Source organism: Misgurnus anguillicaudatus, chromosome 16 (genome assembly GCF_027580225.2).
Source record: "Misgurnus anguillicaudatus chromosome 16, ASM2758022v2, whole genome shotgun sequence".
Lineage (NCBI taxonomy): Eukaryota > Metazoa > Chordata > Actinopteri > Cypriniformes > Cobitidae > Misgurnus > Misgurnus anguillicaudatus.
Window position 1 is genome coordinate 22,770,629 of NC_073352.2, and position 16,986 is coordinate 22,787,614.

The following is a 16,986-nucleotide window of genomic DNA, read 5'->3' on the forward strand; positions in this document are numbered from 1 at the left end:
GGCATATAAAAACAGATGGAATGGGTTTGGCTTTAGGGAGCCTATGCTCGGATTGGTGAAGTCTCTATACCATGTTAGGCTTTGTTCTTAATCCAAGGAGGCAAGAGTCATCCATTGTGGCAATTTCCGATTAGTGATCTTGTCACTTTTTTATCTTATTGGTTAGCTAGTGTTTAAAGGGGACATATCATGAAAATCTGACTTTAAGTGCTATAATTGGGTTCCCATTGCTTCTATCAACCTAGAAAATGTAAAAAGCATCAACCCAGTAACTTAGTTTTGGTAAACCATTCTCTGCAAGCATGTGAAAAAATAGGTCATTGAAATTTGGCTTCCCTTGTGATATCAAAAGTGAATAATAACGTCCCTTAATCTGCACTATCCATGGTTTCCACGGGTCATTGAAATCCTTGAAAGTTTATTAATCTGGGGGAAATAATTCAAGGCCCTGGAAGGTTTTTGAAAATATACATACAGTACATAGATACAGGTCATTGAAAGTGCTTGAATATATTTTATGCAAGAAGTTTTCTGAAAAAAATCCATATTATTCCCTGTGTAGTGTAGGAAAATATCCTAACATTTCTAGCCTATTAAGCACACGTGCTAAACTGTTCACTTTAAATGCTTATGTCTTCTGTATGCGAATGTTGATTCATACCAAAATGCTTTTTTGCATAGTTGTGTTTGACACATGAAAACGTCTCGGGTAACATATGTAACTGTTGTTCCCTGAGAAGGGAATGAGACGCTGCGCCTCCCTTGCCATAATTCCTGCATCCCTTGAACGCCATCTTTGGCAATATTTCAGATAGCGATATACTTCCTGGCTCCCGCGTCACACTGTCTTTGTCGTTAAGGTTCACCATTGGTCGAATTTGATGTACACATTCAGACGCACTTACCCCTGGAGGCATGCCCCCAAAGTGTCACTGCAGTGATGCAGCGCAAGTTCCCTCGAAAGGGAACTGTAACAATGTATCTTAAAAGGTAATACGATGTAACCTTGGTCTCACTTGAAATGTGTCCCCACATTTAGTCCTTGAATTTGAGGTTATTTGACCTGGAAAGTCCTTGAAAGGTCCTTGAATTTGAAGTAAACTAAGGTGTGGGAACCCTGACTATCCAACCACGGCACTGCCATTTAGTGAAGAGAAGAGATCAGCTCATTTGCACTTAAAAGGACATACCCAAAAACTGCAAATTTTTGCACACACCTACAAAGTGGCAATTTTAACATGCTATAATAAATCTATATAGATCTATATGGTATTTTGAGCTAAAACTTCACATATGAACTCTGGGGACACCAAAGATTTCTTTGACATCTTAAAAAGTCTTATGAAATGTCCCCTTTAACTCAAACTGCAAGAAAAGTCACTGTCTATTTACCCCACCACTGCTGGTCTTCTTAAATTATACACAACAAGCTGCTTCTTCTTCTTTGTTTGTGGGTTTACTAGCTAATCTGCTTCTTCTCTGGTTGTTGCGCTGCTACTGTGAGTTACATCCCTGCTGAGAAATCTAGATAAGACAAGCATAAGCTGGTAGCTGGTTTTAGCTGGTTTAAGGTGGTTTACGCTGGTCCATCCAGCCTGACAAAGCTGGTCATGCTGGTGGGCCAGCTGGTCTTCCAGCCTGACCAGCTAAGTCCAGCTAGACCAGCTTAAAAAGTGACCAAAACACAGCTAGACTAGCTTGCCACGCCAGCAAAACCAGCTTCCTACACCAGCAAAACCAGCTAAAACCAAGCTGGAGACCAGCTTAAACCAGCTTATGCTGGTCTTAGCTGGATTTTTCAGTAGGGATGTGTTAATACTGCCTACTAGCGATCTGTATGCTTTTGCATGTAGATGTAGAAGAAGAAACACAAGTATTTATGAAAAACGATGCATAGCCTACGTCAAGACTATGCTGTAGGACCTACCACAACTATGAGATCTTAAATTCTCTTTAAAGAGAGGTTACATTTGGCTGCCATTGTGGTATCTTTCGTTTTGTTGTAACCAGATGATGTTTTTTACAAAACAAAGTTTAATTTAGGTCACCTTTTTCCTGTTATAGCACGATTATGTTTGCTAGACTTGCAGCCGGGCACACTGGAAAAATGCTTTTACTTTTATACTTTTCAGTTCAGTGTTCTGTTTTCTTCAGCATGACAACATCTCAAATCTAGATTGCAGACTACAGGAAGTTGAAATGAACTGTTGCCTTTGGCTGAGCTGATTCTAGTGCTTTTGCATTTAGATCTCTGCAACTTCATGTCCTTTTGCTTTTGCTTTTCCTCCACTTATCTTTTCTTTCTCAGTCAGGCAAGGAAATTGCTCGTCTCAATTGGTTGCTGTAGTAGCCCAGCAGAATGTATTTTTCTGATGCTCCTGTCTGAACACTAAAACCCACTGGCCATAGATCACATAATCCTCTCAGGGTCTTCTGTAATGGCGCTGCAGTGTTCCACAGAAACCCATTGAATTTGGTCTCATTCACTAGATTGGTCATCTGAATGTAGGGACAGATGTATTATAAGTCCTGTAAAATTTTGTAGAGTTAGATATCAAAGGATTCAAGTAGTCATTCTGCAGTATGTAGACCTTGAGCCTCTCCACTGTAGATATTTGGCATTGATGTAAAAGCAGTAACTTATGTTATGTCATACATCTACAGGTTAAGTGTTAAATAGTACAGCATGGTTTTTGTAGCTTCAACCTGCAATCTTTCTAAAAAGCAGTTTTGTTGAATTTGGTATATAGCTTAAATAAACATTGTAGAATAATCCCTCAGTCACAGTGAGCTTTGGAAATGCCCCAGTGGAGGTGATGCTAAGATGTTAGATGTAGCAAAGTCTAATGGGAGACTGCATTTTCTGTGCACACAGTACACGCATAATCTATTGTGTAAAACGAAACCATCTTTTCTCTTTTTCTTTTTAATAAAACTCTGCCTGTTACCAAGTCAGACTCGAGAGACACGAAATCTAATTTAGTCCCCCCGCTGTACTTGAGGTTTGTACACCTGTCCTCGGCACTCCTGGCTCATTTTCAGCTTTTTGTTTCTACCTTTAATTAACATCGGAGAAAACAAAGGTAACATGCACCACTAAATCATGCAATGTCACACAGCTCAGCTGAGAGTTTCATTGGCCACAATATTACTCTCAAATGGAATTAATCCTTTTTGTGCAATAGTTGCTCGACAAAGTATTTCCATTATTTATTTATTCTTGGGAGTTACCATGGGTATACTTTTTATTGTCATTGCTGTAAATACTTATTATGCTAAATCAATTTTTCTATATCTTACTCCAGCATCAACCCATTCTCTCGAAATGCGTGTAAATAGCACGCAGTTGAAAAGTTGTGCAATACATACGGCAAATTCCAATTTTGCGTGCATATGATACGCCAGTCATTCCTGTTCACTTATACGCCAAATCTTTTCGTGTGGTTTTATTTATAAAAAAATAACTTGCTCTAACCACAAACCCAGGCAAAAAAAAAACAGAAAAAAGAGAAACCAATAAATTAAACAACACGAAAAGATGCGCCGTATAAGTGAACGGGAAGGACTGGCATATCATATGCACGCAAAATTGGAATTTGTCGTATGTATCAACTGCGTGCTATTTACATGCATTTCATGAGAATGGGCTGCTTGTAGGGATGCATAACGATTAATCGCGATTAATCTATAGCAGAATAAAAGTTTTTGTTTACATCATATATCTGTGTGAACTGTTTATAATAATTGTGTATATACTGTATAAATATGCACACATGCATGTATTATTTAAAGAAAAAATATATATATTTATATATTAAGTATTAAGTCAAACTTTTATTTTGCTATAGATTAATCACGATTAATCGGTATGCATTCCTAGCTGCTAGCATTATTAATGCAGTGTATGATACAAATGTAATATCATACTTTGTGCAAACAAATACATGAACACAAAGTATCAGTTTTTTTACTTTCATATTATAGTATTATAATGTGTTCATGTTAATGATCAAGCATGCCCTATTGATAATAAATAAGACTCCAAACAATACAAAAGGTAAGTTAAATAACAACCAAAATCGAAGTGGGAGTAGATGAGTAACAGACAATCTAAATCTAAAAGGTCCAAACTATTACACTTTAACAAAAGATGTGTTAATTGTTTTTTTATTGTGTTTTGCTTTTATCACATTATGTGTCATTTTAAATGTCATGTTAAAAGTAACACAGAGATGTGTGTATTCTGGGACAACTCATTTAGTGTGTTGTCCCTAAACTAACACTGATTGTGTTGTTTTTAACTCATCCGTTCTAATGCATGGTTCACACCAGACGCGGTAGATGCGGCAAGCGCGAGTGATTTAAATGTTAATTTAATGCAAAGACGCGATTATGCATCATGCGGCATGGTAGGTGCAAATTGAGTTGATTTTTGCGCCGCGTTTTCCAATCAGGACCTTGCTGTAGTAGTGACATGATTACAGGAAGTAAGCGGAGTCTCAGCAGAGTCGCAGAAGCCCCTCCCGTGATGCGAATTTCCGCGTGAATGTCTCAAATGACTAGAATTTTATGTGCGAATGAAGTGAGTAAACTCAAATGTTTAAGCATCCAATTACGCGCGAATAGCGTGAATGCACCATTACTGTGGGTTCACCCCAGCTGTGTTTGAGGCGTTAAATTTGCGTCTAACGCGTCTAGTTTGCCGCTTGAACATTTTGAGTTTACTCGCTTCATTCGCGCATAAAAATTCCAGTCAGCGAGACATTCACGCGGAAATTTGCTTTATGGGAGGGGCTCCTGCGAATCCACTCGCTTCCTGTGATCACGTCACTACCACACTTTTCTGCCAAAGTTCACATATTTCAACGCGGCAATGCTCAATTCTCACCATTCATGCGAATGACGCAGAATCGCGTCTACCACACTGCGCTAAACGCCTCATTTGCGCAGCGAGACCTCCAGACGCGCGTCAACGCGTCTTCACATTGACTTAACATTTAAATCACTCGCACTTGACGCATCTACCGCGGCTGGTGTGAACGCAGCATTAGAGTGCAGAACAGTTAACAGGTTGAAGTTATTGTATTATACAGGAAGGTATCCATGATTCTTATCCTTTATTTTAATGCACAGTGTATTCACTTGAGGAACGTGCATTTTTAATGTCTGGTTTGGAGCTGATTAGTGATTGAGTTCTCCGTATGCCCATAAATAGTGTTTAGATGCCACAGAGGGTGGAACATTGCAATTTGTAATGATGGGATTGTGATTCGGGACCAGTTTTGTTGATATGCGTGATGTGTTTGAATCAGCACTCAGGAAGGCTGTCAGAGAGCACTTGCTGTGGATTTGCACTCGTGTGGGATGCTGTTCAGGTTCCTCTTTGACAGTAAAACATGGAAATTGTGAAGGAGGGGAAAAACACGCAGCTTGAGATGAAAATTGTGAATTTCTTTTGTTTCTTGCTTTTTCACGATCATTTTCTTTTGAAATATGAATGAATTTGGCTAGCTGTCTTGTAGGTAAAAATTAGACGTCAAACATATTTTCCTGAGTAATTAGATGTTTCTTTTCTTTACAAATTGGCCAGAGGTTCTTCGGGGTAGTTTATCTTGCTGTTTTGCTGTGTCGTAATCCCCACACAGCTGTCACATTGGCAGCATAAAATGTATTTTTTGGTTTGTTTGTCCAAAACCAAAGTAAGCTTGGCACCATAGCAAACTATTTTGTATTGATATTTACTTTAAATGTGACAAAGCTAGAAAACACTTAAAAGCAGAAATGCCAAAATTGAAGACCAAACTAAAAAATTGTTCGAAATCAAACTTAACAAAAACATAAAAATCTTAACAGTGGAGCCAGTGTTTCATCTGGTTAATTTTTGTTTGGCAATGTGGAAAATTTTGGTATCCTGCAGTTTCCTTCAACTCTCATACAGGTGGATTTTTCTCAAAGAGTTTCCTGTTTTATCAACATCTGTTACTATAAAAACATGGGCTGCACAGAGGAGAAAGCTCATCCTACTGGAACAAAGACTTTGGGAAGTGTTAAGGAAGAACACAAAAGGTTTATATTCCACCAGGGCAAAGGGGTCATCACGGGGGGGTGGTGGTGGTGGTGTGTGCTTCATGTGAAAGTGCAGTAAACAATGAAAATGTTAACTCGGTACAATTCTTGTTTTTGTACCGTCAATAAAATGAAATCCCTGAGAGAAAATCATTACTTTGACATTTTAAGCATAACTGTTCAAAATGACCAGATGCGAGTTTGCTCTCTCATCATGAGGTCTTTAAAAACCTCCGTAGTTTCTCTAAGATTGTTTTCATACCATTAGAAAATTGACAGCAATATTCTCTTTTTTGGACAAGCTGATACTGAAATGGCACTTTGAGACATGTCATTAGTTTAATGTTTATGAAAAACTTGAATCCAGATTTTTGTTTATACAGAGAGTAAGCCAAATAGTTTAAAAAGAAAGCAGCAGTTAAATGTATAGTATGGAATAATATCAACCTATAACAATGATTCATATGATTGATTCATATTATTCTAATCTCAGAATAAATGAATGAATGAATACTAATATCCGTCTTACATAAGATATCCCTGGTGTTTAGCTATTAACACATTCTCCAACACCCTGCCAAAAACCCCGAGTGCCATCCAAATCTCCTCAACCCAATGCCGTTCATCTCCATATTGAATCGCTATCACCCTGGGCTTGTACTAACCTTGAGCCAACTCAAGACCCTTTTGTAATGAGCATGATAATTAATGAGAAGCATAACCAAACAGTGCGAATCATGTTGGCTTTGTTACCAAAACTATGGCACACAGATGTGCAATAAACCTTCGCTCGAACACTGAGAGAAGAGCTATTAATACGAGTCACAACTGCTGTAATGATTCATTTGCAAGATGAAGGAGGGATCTGAACACATTTAAACAGGAATAGAAGCTGACAATGAACTCATGCGGCACTTAACACTGTTTGATCTCAACAACGTCGGCACGTTTTTGGCAGTCGGTTGACGGCTTGCAACATGCTGCAAAATATGAAATAAATAATGGAAATTTTAAAACCCAGTCTGTATGTAGAAAAATGTTTAATGGCGAGCTTCTGTGATTTATTTATTTTTTTTAGCTTGCCCTTGCACATTTCGGATCTTTCTTCAGAGTGCAATCCATCTTGTCGAATTACTGTAATGTTGCATAGAATAGACCCAATCATTTTTCAGGCCTTCTATTGTCACTTTTGGGTTCGTATGAAAGGCTTTTGCCCAGGAAAGAAATGAACATAATAGCTTTGATTCAGACGGGGAAGACAGAAAGGGATCTAACAGGATCATTCGATCCTTGTCAATACCTCAGGTGCTCTTGTTCTTTCACTATATTTCTCTTTGTATAAGTCTGCAATCTTACTCGCATGCTGCTGGAAGAATGCAGTTGCCTTTCATTCATTTTCTTGCCTCTTGCTTTCACATTATACCGAGCATCTGGCATACGTGTTGCTGATGTAATTCACTGACATGCAGAAAGGTTAGTTCAACTAATCAACTCCCCGATAATGCACGTCCGCTGGGCCGAAGGAAAAGGTCCATCTTACCGATTGGCATGGAGGGTAATAGAGGCACAGAAAGGCCAGTCTTTAATTTCCAGGCGCTTTAAAAAAGGGGTCATTGGCAGCTCTACATGCCCTGGTTTGAGAGGGGTGTCTTAGGTCAGATTGTGAGTACACTAAAGAATAGGCAGCTCTCTAAAGGCCATGTTTCAAGTCTGGAAAAGTCAAACGGATCAGGGAATCAGACGTGGTTATGATATCATCTGCCTACCTCCAACCCAATTACTGTGCAGTGGCTGCTTGTTGATGGCACAATGAATCTGGGCAGCCAACGGTAAACACACAAAACAGTGTGTCATTTCTCATTTGCAGGGCTGATTAGGGTTATATTGTGGGGACTACATACAGATGAGCCTGCGTTTGTCAGATTTGTAATGGTAGGTGATATATGGAGGGGCTAATCAACCTTGTGACTGACAGCAATAATCGACCTCGGGACCTGTTCATGTATTAACAAAGTAAAAATGCCCCAGGTGACACTTCTCTTAATTCATGCATGCGCGTTTATACTCGCTGCAGTGACTTCTCACTTGTTTACGCTGCCATAAATAAGCATATATCTTATGTGGTTTGTCTGGTACCCCTAAGGATAGATTAATCACACTGTAAAAAATGCAGCATGAAGTTAAAACAATTTAACCTAATATTTTAAGTTTTGCAATGTGTTAAGTTGACATAACTTATGAAAAAGTTGAAATTGTTTAACTTAATTTTTTTAAAGTTGATTTGACAAAAATGCTGCATTTTTACAGTGCATGGTAGATGATTCAGGCTGTGTATAAACTGATTTGTACTAATGTACAGTATATGACCATTTTAATGACCATCTGTATATATTTTTGGGGTCTTTTAATGAGATACTAATAGAATTACAACAATTGCTTCCTCAGGCAAAAAAGCAGTATTTAGTGTGACCTTCATTGGCATTAAGCACATCTTGAACTTTTTTGAGGAGACTGATTTCCTGAAGTCTTCAGATTACACTCAGATTAGGCTTTCATTTCATTTAGGTTTTATATAGCCTGCAGGTTCATGTTATTGCCCAAGTGAAAGGCGAGGTCACAATAAATACTTCACACTTTAGCTTAGTTTTATTCTTTTTTTTTACTGCAAACAAATTTCTTGTATTTCCTGAGAGAAATAAGTATATATGGTCATCATACCATTGCAAAAACAACAAATCTAATGGTGGCCTTGACCTTTGCACAGTAGGGGAGAGCGGGGGCAAAAGTACAATTTTTTCAGAAAAACAATTTTAAAAGATAATGTTATAGATAGAGATATATTTTTGCTGTGGTCAATAACTCACAAGTGTGGTCTATCAATACCCGGTGGAATTTTGAAAAAATTTAAAACGACTTCAGTATAATTTCACTTTAAACATAAGTAGGCTATTGATTTGAATTATTTAATTTGCTCATTTTTAATGAGTGTGGACCTTCCACAATGTAACCTGTTTACTTTCAAAAACACTATTTGGTTTAACAATTTTTGTGTAATAGAGACAATTTGTGTAATGACACAAACAGACCCAGTTCCTGCTGACGTGAAGGTCATCACACCACTGATCTACTGACCAATGACTTACGGCTGCCCCGTTTAATCTACTTATCCGTGTGTATATATATATAAATATAATTTAAATGTTTTACTTCCCATAAAATTCTATAAAATAGTATCTAATATATAGTATATCCTTTATAGAATCAGCTGTGTCTGGCTTTCTCTCAAGGTTTTTTTTCCCTAGGAAAGACATGAGGGTTTTTCTCCTAGTAGGTTTTTCAACCCCTGGGGAGTCAGCTGACATTGGCTTAACTTAGGACCATCTTCTATACGTTACATTATTACTACGCTCGCTAGTACAGTTTAATCTTTGCCCTGTATTCTGCTGCTTATGTTGTTCATCAATGTTTCTGTGTTTTCTCCTGCACCTATTAATGTAAAGCTGCTTTGAAACTATTAACAATTGCTATATAAATAAAATTGAATTGAATTAATATTAAAACTATATCTGTCAAAATGATGCATTGCAGCATCCGGGTTACCATGTGTTATTCCTTTTGAGTGGTTGTTATCTGGGAATAACAAACATGCAAATGTCGTTACTGGCCAATCAGAATCAAGCATTCTAACGAGCTGTTTAATAAATATATATATTAAACATTCATATATTATATGTGTTGTGGTAAGACGAATTAGAAATACAGTGTCTAGAAGTTTTTGGCATTGGATTACAACCCTGGCTAGGTTTTAGAAAATGATTGAATTTGTATTGGCCACATTATAAGGTTAAACTTCCTGGCAAACAAGCTTTTCCTTCCTTCCATCACTGCTAGACTCATTGTTTTGCAACTTGTAAATCTATAACCCCATTCTCTATTGTTATGAACCCTGACTTCCTGCAATTCACACTCCCGGATCCTTCCGAAGAAATTCAGCCACTAAGATGATGAGATGAAGACTGAGCTACTGAAACATCAACAATCTTCAAAGATAAGAAATCTGATCTGTGCAGCTTATCTAGTTTAAATTAGTAGGTTCCTTGATGTGCAGTTTTTCCTTGAGATATTTTATAGATCCAGGTCAACATTTCTGACAGGTCATACACAGGTTCACCTTTGTACCTTAGATTTGTATTCATATTCACATCACACAATATCACAATTCCCAGTGTTCTTAACTTTCAAATCGGTCTGACCTTCCAGTGCAGAAATAGTCTTCCTCCAGCCTGCTGTGCACTCCAGGCATCCCTGAACCTCATGCAGATGGGCTGTATGGCTGCGTGAAGACAGGCTCTATGCTGGCTTTAGGTCGATCCGATTACTCTCCCGTGGAGAAGATAATGGACTTGCCTGAAGGTGTGGATCTTTAGGAGGGGCCATTATCTGCCTGACAAGTCATTGTTGGTCTTCTAAACAATGCAATAGCGTAGAGGCCAGATATGTAGCCTTTCCCAGCACAACAACAGTATGCAACATACACATAAAATGATGATGAATAGAGCTATATACAGTAGGTTTCACAGATGATATAAGGTCCTAGAGATGCGTTTCTGTGGCTTAAACAGTAGGGTGTGACACTACTATAATGAACACTATTCTCAAGGAATGCCTGCATACCTTAAATGCCATGTAGGGTTAGATATAAACATCTGCCAAATACGCAAGTGTGGAGCTAGATTTTGTCTGTAGAGATTAACAAAGAGAGACAGCCAGACGTTGAATTAAATATATTGTGTCCTTTAGCCACTGCCAGTCTTAAGATGTCAGCCTAATTGTGTTACTAGTATTGATACTTCAGGGGGTTGCGAGTCTGTCTTGATGCGTTCCACAATTAGCATCAAAATTAAGAGTTATAAAAGGAAAACATGAGATTTGGTGCCCTGTCCCAAAATGGACCCCTACAAAGACACAGCAGGGTGGCTGGATTGTAGCCCAGTGCTGACAATCAAAGTATGTTTTGGGGTTTTTCCATATTTGCACAAATACTTATATTAGTCCTCCAATTTTTTTTGTTAGTAGCCATTGTGTGGCATGCCCAAGATACCAAATCAGTCCCAGAGGTTGTCTTGAATGAACAGTGGGTCACAATGAGCCCTTTCCCACTGGAGCAGCTGTGGGTCTTTTGATAGAATTAGGTCAATTCAGGAATAGAAATGGCTGGAACTGATTGAGGGCCCCACTCAATGGACTGAGGTACAAACTGTTTTGTATTGGGGGAAAGGAATAGCCCCCCATCATAATCTTTTCGTTGTATGTCTGTGTCAGGAATAAATCATTTAAAGTGTTCTCCGATTCCCCTTCTACCATTTGGCAAAACGATAATTGAAACATTAATGGGACGTTAATAGGATGTGTGTCCCAGTAACCTTTGAGATAAATCTCTGTATAATGAGATGAATTCACCCTGACCAACAGGAATCTTGTGTAATTAAACATGAGATGACGAGCCGCGTTACGGCATGTCTTTATATTTTATTAGCTCAGAGCAATGTGAACTGACATTGGGTGTGACAGATTGAGCGGACACCAGAGGAATCCATTTGTTGATAGCTAATACCCAGTATGTTAGCCGTACTGATTGTTAAACAAGATGGTCTTGATTCAGATGCTTTTACCTACAACATAAAGCCTTATGTTAGCTATACTGAATATAGCTTATATGTTATCCAGGGATTTGAAGTTAGGCTTGTTTATGTATTTCATATCATATTTAATATATCATTGTAAAAAACTGAATGTAAAATTGAACACACACACCCGGAGCAGTAGGCAGCTATCACCGCAATTGGTGGAAGCATGTCCTGTTTTTTTTCTGTAGTTAGGTTAACTATCAATTACTTTACCTCTTTGCTAGTTCACCTTTTTAAAGGTTATAATGGTGCACCTCTCTATCACGAGGACCAAAATGTCAACCGAGATCTTTTGACAGCTATTGTTTGGACAGATAAGTAGCGTCAAATTACACTGGGTAAAGATCCAAGTAATAATGTACTTGGCCATAGTTGCTTGTATTATCCACTTCAGCAAATTAGAACGACCAGCCATCTGAAATTGACACTCTTCAGTTGGATAGTTCCCAAACGTCTGTTTTATTTGGCAACACAAGGTGTATTTTCTGTAAGGGTCTTGTTTTCTTTCATATTCCTATGATTAGTTAGTATTGCAAGATTAAAAAACAATGATGTCCCTGAACTCTAATAACAGAACCGTACCTCCGATGCCGACAAATGTCATTTTGCAATTTGATTTTAAGACAGGACTGTGGCAAAACAAATTTTCATTTGGTCGTCGTCGCTCAACCATTATCACCATGCACATTATTGTATTACTTCCATGGAAAGTTTCCAGTAGATATTCATATCATATTATAGATTGAAATGAATTATGGCAAGACAAAAGATCGGTTAAGAAAGGATAATTGCAATATGCTAAACTCTGGTGTGCTCATTAGATTTCAACAATGCAGTCAGGCTCTCTTCCTCTCTAGCCGTGGCGGATCTGTTCCATTACGATCCATTTGATGGCAAATTAAAGTGTGATGGAAACATGCAGAACTGATGAATTTAGACAAGGAGACAAACGTGGAGAACATTTAATAGTTTAATAATAAGCTGCAGTATACATTCAGTGATAAATCCGTTTTTCATGTTGCCAGAAGCTGTTTGGTGAGACCAGCAAAAAACATTCAGCCATTAGATCTTTTTCACACGTTGCCGCTGTTTGTACTGTCCAGGTTGTAAAATAAGTATTGCAAAAAAAACCTGATAACCCCTGATGGGGATTACTTTAGACCCTCCATTTATCATCCTGTTTGTTCTGTTCTGTTTGGTTGGGCCAGTGTTTTAAAATGAGCTTGAAAATGAATGAGGGCTGTACTTGATGCTAGAAAGCAAAGCAAGTCTGTCTTACAAGCATCTGTGTTTGCAACAGGAGGGTTTGCCTTATGCTTTTAGACGGCGCTAGAGCTTTAGCACCTCTTATCTTCAGAAATGAGTGGAACCACCATGAATGTGACTTGAAATTATAGTGTTACTCTTACTCGAGATTCAAGAATAAACAACGACGTGTTATCTTGAAAGTTTAATGTTTGTTGCAGTTTTTGGTTTCTTTGTTCTTGCTATCTCACTCTATGCTCGTTGTACTGACACACTACTGTAGGTGTTGATATTCTTTTTTGTATTTTTTTTTGTATTTTCGTCTTTTTTGCCCACACAGAAACTTGATGGCACAAGAATTGACCAATAAGAAACTTTTACAACAAGGTAGACTGCAATCAACAGTTGCCAGGGGTAACACAGTGAACAAAAATAATTCAAGATCAATTTGAAAAAAGCTAACATAGTCAATAAAAAAGAGGGGAAAAATAAGGAAAAGAAAGCCAGTTAATTTCAAGTATAACTTACTGATAAAATAACTACACAGCATTAAATATTCTCATTATACATTTTAAATTATTTATAAAATATATTTTGGCATATATGTTTTTTTCCTTTTTGTGTTTGTGTACAAACGCTACTGTAGCTTTAATTGAACACCAATGTTTATTTTTTCCATTTTTACTTTCGCAACAAAACATTAAAGGGATTGTCACATAACAACAGATTATTAAAAATGATAGTAGTAAACCCTAAACAGAGTTTCACATAGCAAGACGTAAGTGACGACCCCTTCTATCCTAGCCCCATAGTCAAAATCCAAAAAAGTACAAGACCAGAGCACAAAGTTCTAGTAAACTGCGCTCCACTGGCTACAATCAGGAAAGGGCACAGGAGATTTGAAAAGCAACGAGTCCGATTTTTATCCATATATATATTTATATATTTATATCTGACTGTAAGTCTCAGGGATTGATCTCTCCCTATTCCAGTTTTCCGGTGAGCTTTAGCTGATAGCGCAACTTCATTTAGCTCCATCTTTGATAAAAAATAAGCACTGTAACGACCTCAAGATTTTCTGACACTGGAATGTCTTCGGGGGAACGGAGAAGGTTGTCTTATCAGACCAGTGAGAAGCCACTGAAATGAAATGAGATCTGCAGGAGCGTTCCTGTGCATTGTCCCGCAAACCAGACGACGGCGTGTGAGCGCAGTTGGACGGCAAGAGTCCTGTTAACGTAAGTCACTGTCTGTAGCATCGGATGGACCCACGTCCTCTATGGGAACAGTGAGCGGTTTGGCAGCTGAAGCAAAAACTGCATACCAAAGAAGGCATTATTAGAAAGAAGTCTCTTAAGAGTTTACAAGGCATGACTGTATTTAAGTGTCACCAGTCGTACGCTGGGAGATCTTTCTCCTGTAAGGGTAAAACGCGAGGGCAGGGTTGAGCATGTCACGCAGTACACAGTAACCAGCCTGTCCACTGCGGACAGATGATTGCGACAAACATACAAGCGTTGTTGTTACTACCAAGCCACATTGACAGTGTGAGCCTGCAGACACATTTTCGGCCTAGTTTGTTCAGCCTCCGCGTTACTACGTCCTCGTGGGAATACATTGTGCTGCATATGTGTTCCTTTCCCAGCCCAGACAGCTCGACACTCACACGGATACACGTACATACATACACGTAAACATACACTCGTAATAGCGTATGCTGTCTGTGTGTACGTGGAAGCAACTTAAAGCACAATGTCCTTCAGGCGTTTACTTCCGGGGGACTCTTTGTCACGGGCGTCCTGCAGGAGCGTGTTAATCTCCCGCATGGGCGACTCACTGTCTTTACCCTCCGGTTGCCTCAGCAGGCTATGATTGGCTATGCGCTCCGCGTCCCGGCACTTCAGCGTGTTGTAGGTGGAGGGTGGTTTAGACTGGGGGCTCTTCAGGTGCACAGGGGAGGTGATGGGGCTGACGGCCTCTCGACCGTTTCCGGCCTCGCGCACAGCGCCGTTGGTCTTGGGGCTGCAGACGGCCGGCTCTGCCGTTTGCCGCCTGCCCCTCTGTTCGCCCCGTTCTTCATCCGGCCCGTCTTTGCCAAAGGTGGCAAAAGTCCTTTTGGTGGTACCGCAGTCCTCGTAATGGGGAACGTCTACGGTGGTGGCCTCAATGGACAGAGCGATGACGTTGCGGCCGTGTTCGGGAGATTTCGCTCTTGCCGGAATCGGCACTCTCGGCATCCAACAGCGGTCCGAGTGGCCCAGAATTCGACACTCATCTTGGCAGTGGAATCCCTCAGACTGATCTGTAGAGAGAGAAATGGAGAGAAAGAGTGAGTTTTGTTGCCTAAACAGTGCAGTTTGCACAGCTTCAGCTTATTTGTGCTTTCTTCCAAGGATCTCAGCACAGTTTGTTTTGAAGCTTTTATCTTTCCGGCACATGTCAAAGCTGGAAAGAAGGCAACGAATGTGGCAAGCGGAACAGCTCCACTTCGTTTTAGTCTAAGCTTTTCCCTGGCTTTACGACTGCAACAAGTTTTATGCTAGAATTTTGGAGGGTCTTTTAATGAATCAATTAAAGGGTGCATTGTTGAATCAAAAGTGGATTTCAAGCTAGATTTAAAAGAAAGAGAAAGAGAGATTTGCCAAAGCCAGTATTACCACAGATCTATCAATTGATGGTTTGGAAAGAAGGGCTTTCAAGCTGTTTTTTTGCGTGATTGCAACAACAATAAAAGAGCCTCTCTCTCTCTCTCGTTTAACTTGAAAAGCATTCTGTCTCTTCCCCTTTCCATTTATTTAAAAGAGATGCATCTGTAATAATCAAAGCAGCTCTCTTTTATTAGTAGTCAGCCAAAAACAGCTTTTCAAGTGGAGTCCTTTGACTCCATACATATTTCATTACTGGCCATCTGGATAGACAGCATCACAAGGGCACTCTTCCTGCTTAAATGTTTACTAATATACACAAATGATATTTGCATAACAAAATGACTTCCCCAAAGCTTTCCTGATGTATTCCTTGATTGTTGTACCCATACGCTGCTTACATTTAGTAAATAATTGCGTAATGTTTCAAGTCGTTAAATGTTAAGAGATGGATGCTGTATAGATTTACATTTCCATTACATTAACATTTATGCACTTGGCAGACGCTTTTATCCAAAGTGACTTACTGTGCATTACAAGGTACAGTATGTGTTCCCTGGGTTCAAACCCATGACCTTTTGCACTGCTAATGCACTACCACTGAGCTATACAGAAGATACTTTTTTTAATTCATTGTGTGTTGGGTTGCCACTCGACAACAAAAAAGTTAGAAAAGCTGTCACACAGATGTTTGCTGACACATTTTCTCGGCTTCCCTATTGGTAAAACAGCCCAAGGGTCGAGACCCTGCTACACGCTGGCAGCCCACAGTGACAGCAAGGGAATGTGGGAAGGATTCGCACATTTACATCTGGCACTCCAAGCTTGACGGATCATGCAATTACAATCACTAATTATCTGCCTTTTTCTGGACTCGGAGGGACAACGTTGCTTTGGGCCCTGAATCAATATTTAAAGATTAGAGTGTTGCATTCCAAGGCCTCTGCTGCCAAAACTTGTCACCCTTAAAATGTGATCTGATGAAATTGACGGATTACCGACCAAAGCCAGGGGACACTTCAGATTTCAGAAAGAAGAGGTGTGAAAATATGCACACGTTTGCTTGTGTGTCTTGGCGCATTACGAGAGAGATTTGACCCATATAGACAGCAACATCCACACACACACACGCACTAAGACTCGCAGCATGGAGAAGGGAGAAATCAAATTGAAAAAGTAAAAATAAATTGGAAAGTAAAGCTCTGGATCGACTATGGTATCTCAAGTGGCTCAAATTTAGCCCATAATTACAAGCCCCTGTGAACACACAAGTCCACATCTTGAAGGGCCTTTTCATCACCAAAAGTCAATGTTATCACCATAGCAACAAGGGTGAGTCTTGC

General features: G+C 39.3%; 1 protein-coding gene across 4 annotated transcripts in view; it reads right to left on the reverse strand.

The window, feature by feature from the left end:
• Positions 1 to 12,701: 12,701 nt before the first annotated feature.
• pcdh19 (protocadherin 19) overlaps positions 12,702 to 16,986 on the reverse strand; it is a 69,691-nt gene continuing 65,406 nt past the window's right edge. For all 4 annotated transcript variants that reach the window (XM_055177604.2, XM_055177603.2, XM_055177602.2 and 1 more), the window contains exon 5: positions 12,702 to 15,300. In XM_055177604.2, the coding sequence (XP_055033579.1) occupies positions 14,741 to 15,300 (560 nt within the window). In that variant the 3' untranslated portion in view covers positions 12,702 to 14,740. The remainder of the gene's footprint in view (positions 15,301 to 16,986) is intronic.